General features: G+C 45.5%; 1 protein-coding gene across 1 annotated transcript in view; it reads right to left on the bottom strand.

Moving 5' to 3' along the window:
• The window catches only part of cfap57 (cilia and flagella associated protein 57), a 172,553-nt gene that overhangs the window by 46,941 nt on the left and 109,137 nt on the right, over positions 1-16,475 (bottom strand). Inside the window, exons 17-18 of the mRNA XM_070886035.1 lie at positions 2,038-2,181; positions 71-187 (exon numbers count right to left, since the gene is read on the bottom strand). Of these exons, the coding sequence (XP_070742136.1) occupies positions 71-187; positions 2,038-2,181 (261 nt within the window). The remainder of the gene's footprint in view (positions 1-70; positions 188-2,037; positions 2,182-16,475) is intronic.

Below are 16,475 nucleotides of genomic sequence, written 5' to 3'. Positions count from 1 at the left end.
GAGAGTGCATGTGTCTTTTTGTGTCAGCATGGATATGAATACATGGTTAAATATATGCACATGTTCTAACCTTCTCCATCTCTTTACGCATCTCTGCTTCTGTTGACTTTAGTTTTTGTTTGAGCTCTCCAATATTAAGTTCCAACTGAGCATTATGTTTATGAAACAGTTCCAACTCATTTTCCATCTGTTGAGAGATTAGAGAGAAAAATATGTTTAGAAACCCTATACAACTATAAGTTTCAGTGGTCAATTTGATTCCGTAAATGTGCTATTTCTCACATTCCTGACAACAGAAGCCATTTTGTGATTTTTATCTACCTTGTATCCTTTCGTCTTAACAATTTTTATTATGTTCCACATGGTGGACTGATGATCACAGAGGTGTGATTTTTATTTATTTAGGAGGTGTTTGGAGTGTGGTACTTGGATTCTGTTGTATTCCCCTATGGAGCTACTTCTGGCTACTTTGGGAGTTGGGGATGTTTGTAAGTTTATCCTTATTAGGAATTTTTACAAATCAGACAAATCCTAATTGAGTGTACAGGATCAGAGCTTGCCTCTGAGACATGTTTCTGCTGAGGATGCTTTTGAAGCAGGAGTTCACAAAAGCAGCTTGGAGCGATTCAGAGTTTGATTTTCGCTCTATGGAGAGAATGGAGACACAATAGAGAGTGTCTGGACTCACAGAGAGTTGTCAACCTATGGAACAAGTGGTCTGCTTGTGCAGTGAATGCTGAAAAGGTTCAAAGCGAGTTGGACAAGTTCCTAACTGGCCAACATCACGGAGTATCAAAGGTAGGAGCTGTATTGGAGTGAATGTGTTTCCCATTCACTGTGATCTCCTGGAACTTGTTTGATTACCTATGGAGGTTGGAGAGGCATTTCCTTAAATTGGCTAAGGCTATGCCTTTGGGCAGTTGATAAGTTGCACAAACTTGGCTTTTTTCCTTTGAGTTTAGAAGGTTGAGGGGTGATATAATTGAGGTGTTTAAAAGGATAACAAGATTCAATCGGGTAGATACAGAGAAGCTATTTCTTTTGGCAAGGGGAGTCTAGAACAAGGGGGCACAATCTTAAAATGTTTAAAACTGAGATCGATAGATCTTTTATTAACAGTATCAAGGGATATGGACCAATGGCAGGTAAATGAAGATGAAATACACATCAGCCATGATCTAATTGAATAGCAGAATGGCCTACTCATGTTCCTATGTCTAGACTCCTTCAGAGGCAGCAGGTCTACCTTATCAAACTTACAGCAGCAGCCTTCATGTTTAATGAATTAAACAAGCCAACCTGATAAATAAACCTTGATGTCAAGTGTGCATACCATAATTAAATGCAGCAAAAACTATTTCTCCTCTGCAATGGACTGTGAAAGCATGCTTGCACAAGTTAGAATATACATATTAATACACAATGAGGTGCACTTTTATTGATGAACAATGGCGAAGTAAGAATGAGCTTATCAGGCATGGTCATTAAGCACATGGTTCATGCTTTTTTCCCCAGAATTAACTTTGTTAATCATATTCCAATGTTGGAAAGAAGCCACAAGAATAATTATAATTTGTTTACAGGCATCAACTTACCTCAATAGTACCATTCTTGCCTCTAGATCAGACGATTGTGGATTCAAGCCCCACTCCTAAACCTGAGCACATAACCTAAGCTGATACTTTAGTGCAATGCTGAAAGAGTGCTGCATCGTCCAAACTGCTGCCCGTTCGATGAAATAGTAAACTGAGATGCTGTCAGGTGAATGTTAAAAAAATCCTATGGTAGGATTAGAAGAGCAGGGAGTTCTCTCATTCCTCCCTCAATCAACACCACCAAAAACAGATTAGTTAATCATTATCTCTTGCCATTTTGGGACCTATACTTGTACAAGTTGGCTGCTGTCTTATGGCTACATCACACCAACAGTAATTAATTGACTGTGAAGTGCTTTGGAACATACTAAGGGCATGATAAGGAATAATATAAATGCAAGTTATTTCAATCCTTTTCCCCATTTGTTCCCTGAAGACTTACTTGCTGTATCTGCTCTTTCATTTCTTTTATATCATTTTCTCGTGGTTCAATCTGTTTTTTCAGTTCTTTAATTTTGTAATCCAGAACAAATTTAAACTTCTCTAGTTCTTGGTTCTTCTTCTTGAGATCATAGATGCGCTTTTCCTGTACATGATCAGAACGTTGGATTAATTTTACAATTGTAACAGATTATAGTGGTCATATCTTTATAACGTAGACGAGGATAACTACTTTCAAGTGTTTTCAAATAACTTCTGTCCTCTTATTAGTTTTGTCTTTCTATACTTCAATTATGCAGACAGTAACATACTTGAATAAAATTTGCATTAGACATGTGGTATGTACTATGTTTAGGATTATGCTGGTTTACTATAATTTGTGTGTCAGCTGTGTCTCAGTGGGTAGCACACTCGCCTCTGTGCCAGAAGGTTGTGGGTTCGAGTCCCACTGCAGGGACTTAAGTACATAAATCTAGGCTGACACTCCATTGCAGTGATGAGTGAGTGCTGCACTGTTGGAGATGCCATTTTTGGGAAGAGACATTAAACCGAGGCCCCGTTTGCTCTCTCAGGTGGATGTAAAATATCCTATGGCACTATTTTGAAGAAATGCAGGGGAGATATCCTCGGTGTCCTGACCAATATTCATCCCTCAATCAACATAACAAAAACAGTTTATATGGTCATTATCACATTGCTGTTTATGGGAGCTTGCTTTGCGTAAATTGGCTGCTGCGTTTCCCACATTACAACAGTGACTACACTCCAAAAGTACTTCACTGGCTGTAAAGCGATTTGAGACGTCCGGTCGTCGTGAAAGGCGCTATGTAAATGTAGATCTTTCTTTATTTTAATAGTCTGTTTGCTGTTTGCAGTGATATATGCTAATTATATCATAGAATCATAGAGATTTATGGTACAGAAGGAGGCCATTCGGCCCATCGTGTCTATGCCGGTCGAAAAAGGGCTATCTAGCCTAATCCCACTTTCCAGCTCTTAGTCCGTAGCCTTGTAGATTACGGCATTTCAACTACATATCCAAGCACTTTTTAAATGCGATCAGGGTTTCTGCCTCTACCACTCTTTCAAGCAGTGATTTCCAGATCCCCACCACCATTTGGGTGAAAATAGTTCTCCTCAACTCCCCTCTAATTCTTCTACCAATTACTTTAAAATTTTGTCCCCTGGTTATTCACCTTTTTGCTAAAGGAAATAGGTCCTCCTTATCTACTCTATCTTGGCCCCTCATAATTTTATAAAATTCAATTAAGTCTTCCCTCAGCCTTCTCTGTAAAGAAAACAACCCCAGCCTATCCAATCTTTCCTCAAAGCTAAAATTTTCCAGTCCTGGCAACTTCCTTGTAAATCTCGTACATCTTTCCTGTAATGTGGTGACCAGAACTGTACACAGTACTTTAGCTGTGGCCTAACTAGTGTTTTATACAGTTCAAGCATAATCTCCCTGCTATTATAGTCTATGCCTCGGCTAACAAAGGAAAGTATCCCGTATGCCTTCTTAACCACCTTATCTATCTGTCCTGCTGCCTTCAGGGATCTGTGTACGTGCACTACAAGGTCCCTCTGTTCCTCTAAACTTCTCAGTCTCCTACCATTTATTCTGTATTCCCTTGCCTTGTTAGCCCTCCCTCAGGCATGTCAGGCTAGCTGTGAGGCGCTGGCTGTATAGGGCTCTCTTAGCTGGGTCCTTAAGTGCTCTAGCATTGACTTTTTTGCGGCACTGCTTCTGCTGTCCCCTCCGCTTTGGGGCTATGTTGATGTCGATGATGGATCGGATTTCCTCAATCAAAGATCTCCTGATCAGAGACTCTGCCTTTGACTTGAGTGTTCTCGATTCCATCTCGCAGCATGCTACCCATCACCACCTCAGTAAGACCCCAACACTGCATGAGGTAGAAAAAGCCATGACAACTTAAAAACAACAAGGCTATGGGTGCGGATAGAATCCCTACTGAGGCATTGAGAGGCACTGCAGGCGCGAATATACGACCTCATCTCTCTCATCTGGAGGGAGGAGAGCATGCTGGGGGATCCCAGAGATGCAGTAATCGTGACCATCTTTAAAAAAGGGGACAAGTCCGACTGCGGCAACTACAGAGGAATCTCCCTGCTATCAGCCACTGGCTCCCTGCTATCAGCCACTGGGAAAGTTGTCGCTAGAGGCCTCCTCAACCGTCTTCTTCCCATGGCCGAGGAACTCCTCCAGGAGTCACAGTGCGGATTTCGTACCCTACGGGGCACAACGGACATGATTTTTGCAGCGCGACAGCTACAGGAAAAATGCAGGGAACAGCGCCAGCCCTTATACATGGCCTTCTTCGACCTTACAAAGGCCTTTAACACTGTCAACCGCGAGGGTTTATGGAGTGTCCTCCTCCGTTTCGGATGCCCCCAAAAGTTTGTCACCATCCTCCGCCTGCTCCACGATGACATGCAGGCCGTGATCCTTACCAATGGATCCATCACTGACCCAATCTACATCTGGACCGGGGTCAAACAGGGCTGCATCATCACCCCAACCCTCTTCACAATCTTTCTCGCTGCCATGCTCCCCCTCACAGTCAACAAATTCCCCGCTGGAGTGGAACTAAATTACAGAACCAGTTCAACCTGCGTCGTCGTCAGGCCAGGTGCAAGACCACCCCAACCTCTGTCATCGAGCTACAGTACGCGGATGACACCTGCATCTGCGCACATTCAGAGGCTGAACTCCAGGACATAGTCGACGTATTTACTGAGGCGTATGAAAGCATGGGCCTTACACTAAACATCCATAAGACAAAGATCCTCCACCTACCTGTCCTCGATGCACAGCACTGCCCCCCAGTCAACAAGATCCATGGCGCGGCCCTCAGCAATGTGAACCACTTCCTTATATATATCAGTAATTAACTTTTAGCATTGTTGTTGCCAATTTAAGTGTATCTAAGGGTTAAGTCATGGTAGGAGAGCTCGGACACGTGTTATGCTCCTCCTGTACTATGTGAGAAGTCAGGAACACTTCCGGTGTCCCTGGCGACTACGTGTGCAGGAAGTGAGTCCGCCTCCAGCTCCTGACGGACCGCGTTGTGGAGCTGGAGCTGCGGGTGGATTCACTCTGGAGCATTCACGATGCTGAGAATGACGCGAATAGCACGTTTAGTGAGTTGGTCTTACCACAGGTAAAGGGTCCACAGCCAGATAGGGAATGGAAGACCAACAGGAAGAGCAGAGCAGAGAATGTAGTGCAGGGGTCCCCTGCGATCATCCCCCTGCAAAACAGATACACCGCTTTAGGTACTGTTGAGGGGGATGATTCATCAGGGGAGAGCAGCAGCAGCCAAGCTCATGGCACCATGGCTGGCTCTGCTGCACAGGAGGGCAGGAACAAGAGTGGGAGAGCGATAATGATAGGGGATTCAATTGTAAGGGAAATAGATAGGCGTTTCTGCGGCCGCAACCGAGACTCCAGGAAGGTATGTTGCCTCCCTGGTGCAAGGGTCAAGGATGTCTTGGAGCGGGTGCAGGACATTCTGAAAAGGGAGGGTGAACAGCCAGTTGTCGTGATGCATATAGGTAAAAAATGGGATGAGGTCTTACGAGATGAATTTAAGGAGCTAGGAGTTAAATTAAAAAGTAGGACCTCAAAAGTAGTAATCTCAGGATTGCTACCAGTGCCACGTGCTAGTGAGAGTAGGAATCGCAGGATAGCTCAGATGAATACATGGCTTGAGAAATGGTGCAGAAGGGAGGGATTCAAATTCCTGAGACATTGGAACCGGTTCTGGGGGAGGTGGGACCAGTACAAACCGGACGGTCTGCACTTGGGCAGGATCGGAACCAATGTCCGAGGGGGAGTGTTTGCTAGTGCTGTTGGGGAGGAGTTAAACTAATATGGCAGGGGGATGGGAACCTATGCAGGGAGACAGCGGGAAATAGAAGGGGGGGCAGAAGCAAAAGATAGAAAGGAGAATAGTAAAAGTGGAGGGCAGAGAAACCCAAGGCAAAAAGCAAAAAGGGTTACATTACAGCAAGATTCAAAAGGGGCAAAGTGTGTTAAAAAGACAAGCCTTAAAGCTCTGTGCCTCAATGCGAGGAATATTCGGAATAAGGTGGATGAATTAACTGCGCAGGTAGCAGTTAACGGATACAATGTGATTGGCATCACGGAGACATGGCTCTAGGGTGACCAAGGCTTGGAACTCAACATCCAAGGGTATTCAGCATTTAGGAAGGATAGACAGAAAGGAAAAGGAGGCGGCATGGCGTTGCTGGTTCAAGAGGAAATCAATGCAATTTTAAGAAAGGACATCAGCCTGGATGATGTGGAATTGGTATGGGTGGAGCTGCGGAATTCCAAAGGGCAGAAAACGCTAGTGGGAGTTGTGTATAGACCACCAAATAGTAGTAGTGAGGTTGGGGACTGCATCAAACAAGAAATAAGGGATGTGTGCAATAAAGGTACAGCAGTAATCATGGGCGATTTTAATCTACAAATAGATTGGGCTAACCGAACTGGTTGCAATGTGGCGGAGGATGATTTCCTGGAGTGTATTAGGGATGGTTTTCTATGATTTCCTGGAGTGTATTAGGGATGGTTTTCTAGACCAATACGTCGAGGAACCAACCAGGGAGCTGGCCATCCTAGACTGGGTGATGTGTAATGAGAAGGGACTAATTAGCAATCTTGTTGTGCGAGGCCCTTTGGGGAAAAGAGTCCGTAATATGGGAGAATTCCTTATTAAGACGGAGAGTGACAAAGTTAATTCGGAAACTAGGGTCCTGAACTTAAGGAAAGGTAACTTGGACGGTATGAGGTGTGAATTGGCTAGAATAGACTGGCAAAGGATACATAAAGGGTTGACGGTTGATAAGCAACCAGCAGGAAGAGCAGTGCAAGGAAGGTAGTGCAGGGGTCCCCTGCGGTCATCCCCCTGCAAAACAGATACACCGCTTTGAGTACTGTTGAGGGGGATGACTCATCAGGGGAGGGCAGCAGCAGCCAAGTTCATGGCACCATGGCTGGCTCGGCTGCACAGGAGGGCAGGAAAAAGAGTGGGAGAGCGATAGTGATAGGGGATTCGATTATAAGGGGAATAGATAGGCGTTTCTGCGGCCGCAACCGAGACTCCAGGATGGTATGTTGCTTCCCTGGTGCAAGGGTCAAGGATGTCTCGGAGCGGGTGCAGGACATTCTGAAAAGGGAGGGTGAACAGCCAGTTGTCGTGGTGCACATTGATACCAACGATATAGGTAAAAAATGGGATGAGGTCTACGAGACGAATTTAAGGAGCTAGGATCTAAATTAAAACGTAGGACCTCAAAAGTAGTAATCTCAAGATTGCTACCAGTGCCACGTGCTAGTCAGAGTAGGAATCGCAGGATAGCTCAGATGAATACGTGGCTTGAGCAGTGGTGCAGCAGGGAGGGATTCAAATTCCTGGGGAATTGGAACCGGTTCTGGGGGAGGTGGGACCAGTACAAACCGGACGGTCTGCACCTGGGCAGGACCGGAACCAATGTCCGAGGGGGAGTGTTTGCTAGTGCTGTTGGGGAGGAGTTAACTAATATGGCAGGGGGATGGGAACCAATGCAGAGAGACAGAGGGAAACAAAAAGGAGACAAAAGCAAAAGACAGAAAGGAGATGAGTAAAAGTGGAGGGCAGAGAAACCCAAGGGAAAAAACAAAAAGGGCCACTGAATGTAAAGGGGCTGCAGGAAGGGTCAAAACTAAAAATCATGGTTTAAAAACTAGTATTAAAACACTCTACCGAAACGCACGCAGCATTCGAAATAAAGTAAATGAGTTGACGGCACAAATCATTAAAAATGGGTATGATTTGGTAGCCATTACAGAAACGTGGTTGCAGGGTGGCCAAGACTGGGAATTAAACATACAGGGATATCTGACGATTCGAAAAGATAGACAAGAAGGGAAAGGAGATGGGGTAGCTCTATTAATAAAGGATGATATCAGGGCAGTTGTGAGAGACGATATTGGCTCTAATGAACAAAATGTTGAATCATTGTGGGTGGAGATTAGAGATAGTAAGGGGAAAAAGTCACTAGTGGGCATAATTTATAGGCCCCCAAATAATAACTTCACGGTGGGGCGGGCAATAATCAAGGGAATAATGGAGGCATGTGAAAAAGGAACGGCTGTACTCATGGGGGATTCTAACCTACATATCGATTGGTCAAATCAAATCGCACGGGGTAGCCTGGAGGAGGAATTCATAGAATGCATACGGGATTGTTTCTTAGAACAGTATGTTACAGAACCTACAAGGGAGCAAGCTAGCTGAGATCTGGTCCTGTGTAATGAGACAGGAAAAATAAACGATCTCCTAGTAAAAGATCCTCTAGGAATGAGTGATCACAGTATTGTTGAATTTGTAATACAGATTGAGGGTGAGGAAGTAGTATCTCAAATGAGCGTACTATGCTTAAACAAAGGGGACTACAGTGGGATGAGGGCAGAGTTGGCTAAAGTAGACTGGAAACACAGACTAAACGGTGGCACAATTGAGGAACAGTGGAGGACTTTTAAGGAGCTCTTTCATAGTGCTCAACAAAAATATATTCCAATGAAAAAGAAGGGCGGTAAGAGACGGGATAACCAGCTGTGGATTACCAAGGAAATAAAGGAGAGTATCAAATTAAAAACCAATGCGCATTAGGTGGCCAAGGTTAATGGGAAAATAGAAGATTGGGAAAATTTTAAACGACAGCAAAGAATGACTAAAAAAGCAATAAAGAAAGGAAAGATAGATTACGAAGGTAAACTTGCGCAAAACATAAAAACGGATAGTAAAAGCTTTTATAGAAATATAAAATGGAAAAGAGTGACTAAAGTAAATGTTGGTCCCTTAGAAGATGAGAAGGGGGATTTAATAATGGGAAATGTGGAAATGGCTGAGACCTTAAACAATTATTTTGCTTCGGTCTTCACAGTGGAAGACACAGAAACCATGCCAAAAATTGCTGGTCACAGGAATGTGGGAAGGGAGGACCTTGAGACAATCACTATCACTAGGGGGGTAGTGCTGGACAGGCTAATGGGACTCAAGGTAGACAAGTCCCCTGGTCCTGATGAAATGCATCCCAGGGTATTAAAAGAGATGGTGGAAGTTATAGCAGATGCATTCGTTATAATCTACCAAAATTCTCTGGACTCTGGGGAGGTACCAGCGGATTGGAAAGCAGCTAATGTAACGCCTCTGTTTAAAAAAGGGGGCAGACAAAAGGCAGGTAACTATAGGCCAGTTAGTTTAACATCTGTAGTGGGGAAAATGATTGAAGTTATCATTAAGGAAGAAATAGCGGGACATCTAGATAGGAATAGTGCAATCAAGCAGACGCAGCATGGATTCATGAAGGGGAAATCATGTTTAACTAATTTACTGGAATTCTTTGAGGATATAACGAGCATGGTGGATAGAGGTGTACCGATGGATGTGGTGTATTTAGATTTTCAAAAGGCATTCAATAAGGTGCCACACAAAAGGTTACTGCAAAAGATAAAGGTACGCGGGGTCAGTGGAAATGTATTAGCATGGATAGAGAATTGGCTGGCTAACAGAAAGCAGAGAGTCAGGATAAATGGGTCCTTTTCGGGTTGGAAATCGGTGGTTAGTGGTGTGCCACAGAGATCGGTGCTGGGACCACAACTGTTTACAATGTACATAGATGACCTGGAAGAGGGGACAGAGTGTAGTGTAACAAAATTTTCAGATGACACAAAGATTAGTGGGAAAGCGGGTTGTTTAGAGGACACAGAGAGGCTGCAAAGAGATTTAGATAGGTTAAGCGAATGGGCTAAGGTTTGGCAGATGGAATACAATGTCGGAAAGTGTGAGGTCATCCACCTTGGGAAAAAAAACAGTAAAAGGGAATATTATTTGAATGGGGAGAAAGTACAACATGCTGCAGTGCAGAGGGACCTGGGGGTCCTTGTGCATGAATCTCAAAAAGTTAGTTTGCAGGTGCAGCAGGTAATCAGGAAGGCAAATGGAATGTTGGCCTGCATTGCGAGAGGGATGGAGTACAAAAGCAGGGAGGTCCTGCTGCAACTGTATTGGGTTTTGGTGAGGCCGCACCTGGAATACTGTGTGCAGTTTTGGTCACCTTACTTAAGGAAGGATATACTAGCTTTGGAGGGGGTACAGAGACGATTCACTAGGCTGATTCTGGAGATGAGGGGGTTACCTTATGATGATAGATTGAGTAGACTGGGTCTTTCCTCGTTGGAGTTCAGAAGGATGAGGGGTGATCTTATAGAAACATTTAAAATAATGAAAGGGATAGACAAGATAGAGGCAGAGAGGTTGTTTCCACTGGTCGGGGAGACTAGAACTAGGGGGCACAGCCTCAAAATATGGGGGAGCCAATTTAAAACCGAGTTGAGAAGGAATTTCTTCTCCCAGAGGGTTGTGAATCTGTGGAATTCTCTGCCCAAGGAAGCAGTTGAGGCTAGCTCATTGAATGTATTCAAGTCACAGATAGATAGATTTTTAACCAATAAGGGAATTAAGGGTTATGGGGAGTGAGCGGGTAAGTGGAGCTGAGTCCACGGCCAGATCAGCCATGATCTTGTTGAATGGCGGAGCAGGCTTGAGGGGCTAGATGGCCTACTCCTGTTCCTAATTCTTATATTCTTATGTTAACATTTAAAGATCACATGGATGAGCTTCAGCAATTGTACATCCCTGTCTGCAGTAAAAATAAAACTGGTAAAGTTGCCTCAACCATGGCTAACAAGGGAAATTAAGGATAGTGTTAAAACCAAGGAAGAGGTATATAAATTGGCTAGAAAAAGCAACAAACCTGAGGACTGGGGGAAATTTAGAATTCAACAGAGGAGGACTATGCGTTTAATTAAGAAGGGGAAAATAGAGTACGAAAGGAAGCTTGCAGGGAACATAAAAACTGACTGCAAAAGCTCCTATAAATATGTGAAGAGAAAAAGATTAGTAAAGACAAACGTAGGTCCCTTGCAGTCGGATTCAGGTGAATTTATACAAAGAAATGGTAGACCAATTGAACCAATACTTTGGTTCTGTCTTCACAAAGGAAGATATAAATAACCTTCCGAATGTACTAGGGGACAGTGGGTCTAGTGAGAATGAGGAACTGAAAGATATCCTTATTAGGCGGGAAATTGTGTTCGGGAAATTGATGGGATTAAAGGCCGATAAATCCCCGGGTCCTGATGGTCTGCATCCCAGAGTACTTAAGGAAGTAGCCCTAGAAATAGTGGATGCATTGGTGATCATTTTCCAACAATCTATCGACTCTGGATCAGTTCCTATGGACTGGAGGGTAGCTAATGTAATGCCACTTTTTAAAAAAGGAGGGAGAGAGAAAGCGGGTAATTATAGACCGGTTAGCCTGACATCATTAGTGGGGAAAATGTTGGAATCAATCATTAAGGATGAAATAGCAGCCCATTTGGAAAGCAGTGACAGGATTGGACCAAGTCAGCATGGATTTATGAAAGGGAAATCATGCTTGACGAATCTTCTGGAATTTTTTGAGGATGTAACTTGCAGAGTGGACAAGGGAGAACTAGTGGATGTGGTGTATTTGGACTTTGCACAAGAGAATGGTGTACAGAATCAAAGCGCATGGTATTGGGGGTAATGTACTGACATGGATAGAGAACTGGTTGGCAGACAGGAACAGAGAGTCGGGATAAACGGATCCTTTTCAGAATGGCAGGCAGTTACTAGTGGGGTGCCACAGGGCTCAGTGCTGGGACCCCAGCTCTTTACAATATACATTTACGATTTGGATGAAGGAATAGAGTGTACTAGCTCCAATTTAGCGGATGACACTAAACTGGGTGGCGGTGTGAGCTGTGAGGAGGAGGCTAAGAGGCTGCAGGGTGACTTGGGCAGATTAGGTGAGTGGGCAAATACATGGTAGATGCAGTATAATGTGGATAAATGTGAGGTTATCCATTTCTGGGGTAAAAACACGAAGGCAGAATATTATCTGAATGGCGGCAGACTAGAAAAAGGGGAGGTGCAACGGGACCTGGGTGTCATGGTTCATCAGTCACTGAAAGTGGGCACGCAGGTACAGCAGGCGGTAAAGAAGGCAAATGGTATGTTGGCCTTCATAGCTAGGGGATTTGAATATAGGAGCAGGGAGGTCTTGCTGCAGTTGTACAGGGCCTTCGTGAGGCCTCACCTGGAATATTGTGTTCAGTTTTGGTCTCCCAATCTGAGGAAGGACGTTCTTGCTATTGCGGGAGTGCAGCGAAGGTTCACCAGACTGATTCCAGGGATGGCTGGGCTGTCATATGAGGAGAGACTGGATCAACTGGGCCTTTATTCACTGGCGTTTAGATGGATGAGAGGGGATCTCATAGAAGCATATAAGAATCTGACAGGACTGGACAGGTTAGATGCGGGAAGAATGTTTCCGATGTTGGGGAAGTACAGAACCAGGGGACATAGTCTTAGGATAAGGGGTAGGCCATTTATGACTGAGATGAGGAGAAACTTCTTCACTCAGAGAGTTGTTGACCTGTGGAATTCCCTACCGTAGAGAGTTGTTGATGCCAGTTCATTGGATATATTCAAGAGGGAGTTAGATATGGCTCTTACGGTTAAGGGGATCAAGGGTATGGAGAGAAAGCAGGAAAGGGGTACTGAAGGAATAATCAGCCATAATCTTATTGAATGGCGGTGCAGGCACATCAGTGTCCTCATCTAGGCTAACATCCCCAGTATTGAAGCACTGGCCGCACTCGATCAGCTCCGCTGAGCAGGCCACATAGTTCGCATGCCAGACACGAGACTCCCAAAGCAAGTGCTCTACGCGGAGCTCCTTCACGGCAAATGAGTCAAAGGTGGGCAGTTGAAACTTTACAAGGACACCCTCAAAGCATCCTTGATAAAGTGCGACATCCCCACTTACACCTGCGAATCCCTGGCCAAAGACCGCCCTAAGTGGAGAAAGTGCATCCAGGAGAGCGCTGAGCACCTCGAGTCTCAACGCCGAGAGCATGCAGAAATCAAGCGCAGGCAGCAGAAAGAGCATGCAGAAAACCAGTCCCACCCACCCTTTCCCTCAACGACAATCTGTCCCACCTGTGACAGAGTTTGTGGCTCTTGTATTGGACTGTTCAGCCACCAAAGAACTCACTTCAGGAGTGGAAGCAAGTCTTCCTCGATTCCGAGGGACTGCCTATGATGATGATGAGCCCTCCATTAATATGGCTGCAGTGCTATTCAGTAAGGGTTTATAGCATTATTCAGTGATTTTGGCTTAAATTGGGGTACTGTCTAATTTGGAGTTCCTCAAATCCAGCACAATATACCATTTTATTTTCCTCTCTGTGCAATATTGTTATAACATTTACTGGTATATGAGTTTCGGATGAGCTGAAATTTATGGAAGGTGGAGGATGGGAGGATGGCTACAAGAATATTGGAATAGTTGAGTCTGGAAGTGACAACGGCATGGATGATGATTCCAGCAGCATCTAAGGTGAGACAGGGGCAGCGACAGATGATGTTACGGAGGTGGGAGTGAGTGGTCTTTGTGATGGAGGGGATATGGGATCGAAAGCTCAGCATTGGGTCAAGCAGGATTTGAGGTTGCAAAGAATCTGGTTGAACCCGAGACAATGGCGGGGGAGGGGATGGAATTAATGGCAAAGCTACGGTGTATATAGTCTGGGTGAAGACAATGGGCTAGAATCTCCACTTTTGTGTTTATCGACCAAAAATGGGCGTTAAAAAAGGGTTTTCAGATCGCCGGCTTCTCGGCCATTCTCAAAATACCTAGTTTCCATTTTTGAAAATAGGCGTTACTGCAAGTGATATCAAATGGGCGGTAGCATTACATTTTTTTGACCGTAAAGAATGGCCGTCCTTAGCAATGGCATGGCAACGCTCACTTCCCGCGATTCAGGAGGTCAAGGGTCAACATGACATGCGCAGAAGAGGAGACAGAGAGAGAGGGAGCTCAGAGGCACTGAAAGCGTGTGTGGCTGTGGTGTGTGCTTGTCTGGCTGTTGTGGGAGGAACGACGGAGATTCACCAGTAGTAAAAATCCTACTAAGCACCAAGAACATAGTATGCACCGAGTTTTTGTCCAATAAATAAGATATAATATGGAAGGGATGGAGGAGACCCTGGAGCTGGTAGCCAGGAACACTGGTGGCAGAGGGCTCCCAGTGGTCCCGGAGCACCGCACTGCACCCCAAGGTGCCGCACCCCCATTGCCAACCACACATCAGAGCCAGCAGCAACATCTTGCTTCTGGCTCGGAGCACGTTCCCACCTCGGGACCGTTCTCTCCTGTATCCGTCCAAGCAGCACTTCGGCCGTCAGCCCCCCCCCCCCCCCCCCCGCCGCCAATGAAGCATTGCCTGAGGATTTCCTCGGCCAGACGGCTTGGAGTCAGATGGGGAAGGGGAAGGGGTAGAGGTGGGGAGGAGAAGCGGGGAGGGGTGGGGGGAGGGGGGGCAGGGGGGGAAGGGTCGGTATGTACATAAATACTGATGATTTCAAACTAATGTTTGGTTTAAATGTTTTTTCTTTAACCAAACCTTGCAGCACATTGGCTCAGATAGCTGCACCATTACACGCTGGTGATTCCTTTATATCAAAGGGTATAATCACACTTAACTTCAAACAACTTAGACTTTAACTGTCACCAAGGTGATGCCCACCATTGATGTATAACCTACACACCCAGAAGTGTGTCAGCCTTGTAAATAACACCAACATTCTTTCAGGCAAAATGATCATTGATGAGTTCCGATGTAAGGCTCTTGCAGCTATCATGCCACCATGGGCCCATGGAGGCATGGCTTCAGCGTCAGCTTGATTATCTGAGCCGATGTCAGCGCCCGCTTCCTCGTCCTCCTCTTCCTCTCTCTGGTGAGGTGGACTGTCAGACTCATCAGGCAATTCTTGTCCCCTCCTGATAGCCAAGTTGTGCAGCATGGGGCACACCACCATAAATTTAGCTACCTGCTCAGGGTGGTATTGGAGCTCGCCTCCTGAATGGTCCAGGCATCTAAAGCGCTGCTTCAGCACTCCAATGGTTTTCTCCAACGATATTGCAAGTTGCTCTGTGGCTCTCGTTGCATCACTTCTCAGCTTCGGTGTGGGTGTCACGCAGGAGGGTCATCAGGCAGGTGGCGAGGCCATATCCTTTGTCACCAAGCATCCAGCATTGACCTTGTGGCTCATTGTTAAACAAGTCAGATACAGTGCTCTCACGCAGGATGTGAGCATCATGGATGCTGCCCGGAAATTTAACATTCACTGCCATTATAATTTGCTGGTGGTCGACAACCAGTTGGACATTCAGGGAGTGGAATCCCTTGCGGTTCCTGAAAACCTCAGTACCCTGAAAAGGTGCCCGTATCGCGATGTGCGTACAATCTATTGCTCCCTGCACTTTGGGAAAGTTTTCAATTCTGGAGAATCCTAGAACCCTCACACCCTGTGCCTCCCTGGTCATAGGGAAGCTGATCAAGTCCCTCCTGCATGCGTACAGGGTTTCAGTGACCTATCTAATGCAGTGATGTGTGGCATGCTCAGAAAGTCCGCAAATGTCTCCAGCTGTGGCTTGAAAAGAACCCGAGGCGTAGAACGACAGTGCCGCGGTGATTTTGACCTCGTTGGACAGTGCAATACTGGTAGTGCTAGCAGGCTGCAGTTCTGCCCTTATCAGCTGGCATACCTCAGTGATAACCTCTTTGTGGAAGTGCAGTCTCCGAAGGCAGGTGGTGTCGGGCAAGTCGAGTTAAGAATTCTTCTCCTTGTACTTGCGGGGAGGTCTAACGTCTGGTCCTCCTCATCTGTCTGTCACGTCTTACATTGGGCACATAATGCAGTGGAGTGTTCCTTCGGCGATGTCGAGTCTGCTGCATGTAATTGGTCACCAAGACAGGGTGAGAAACAACAGGCCCCATTGCAGTAGCTCTGTTTTCCACCGATTGGTCACAAACAAGGAATGTCCTGACGAAGACACCTCTTCAATTCCAATTGGTCACAGTATGGTCAAGATGTTTTTACAGATGTTCACATCAACTCCAACGACTTGCAGAGTGCATCCGAACTCCGCCGAGGTTGAAGTACAGCAGCCTTTTAAAGGACGCGACATGTGATCAAGAACATGGCGTCCATAACACTTGATTAGTTCCGGTTAGTTCCACTTTTTCTGGGCGGTTTTTTGGGCGAGTGATATTGTGGACGATATGTGTGCGAGGTGGTGAAATTGACGCAGGGCGATCTCATGGCTGCTAGTTTCGGTAAATATGCTCTTTATGACAAAAAAAAGAAAGTAACGGGCGACATTATGGGTGTTGAATTCGCCCATTCTGCTGATTCCGCCAAAAAAAAGTGCAGGCGGTAATATTTTTTCCTGGCGTTAAGCACATAGGGAAAGTAACGCTCGGCGATAAGTTTCTGA

Source organism: Pristiophorus japonicus, chromosome 8 (genome assembly GCF_044704955.1).
Source record: "Pristiophorus japonicus isolate sPriJap1 chromosome 8, sPriJap1.hap1, whole genome shotgun sequence".
NCBI lineage: Eukaryota > Metazoa > Chordata > Chondrichthyes > Pristiophoridae > Pristiophorus > Pristiophorus japonicus.
The sequence above is the reverse complement of the archived record's forward strand: the minus strand, read 5'-3'. Positions and strand labels throughout refer to the sequence as shown.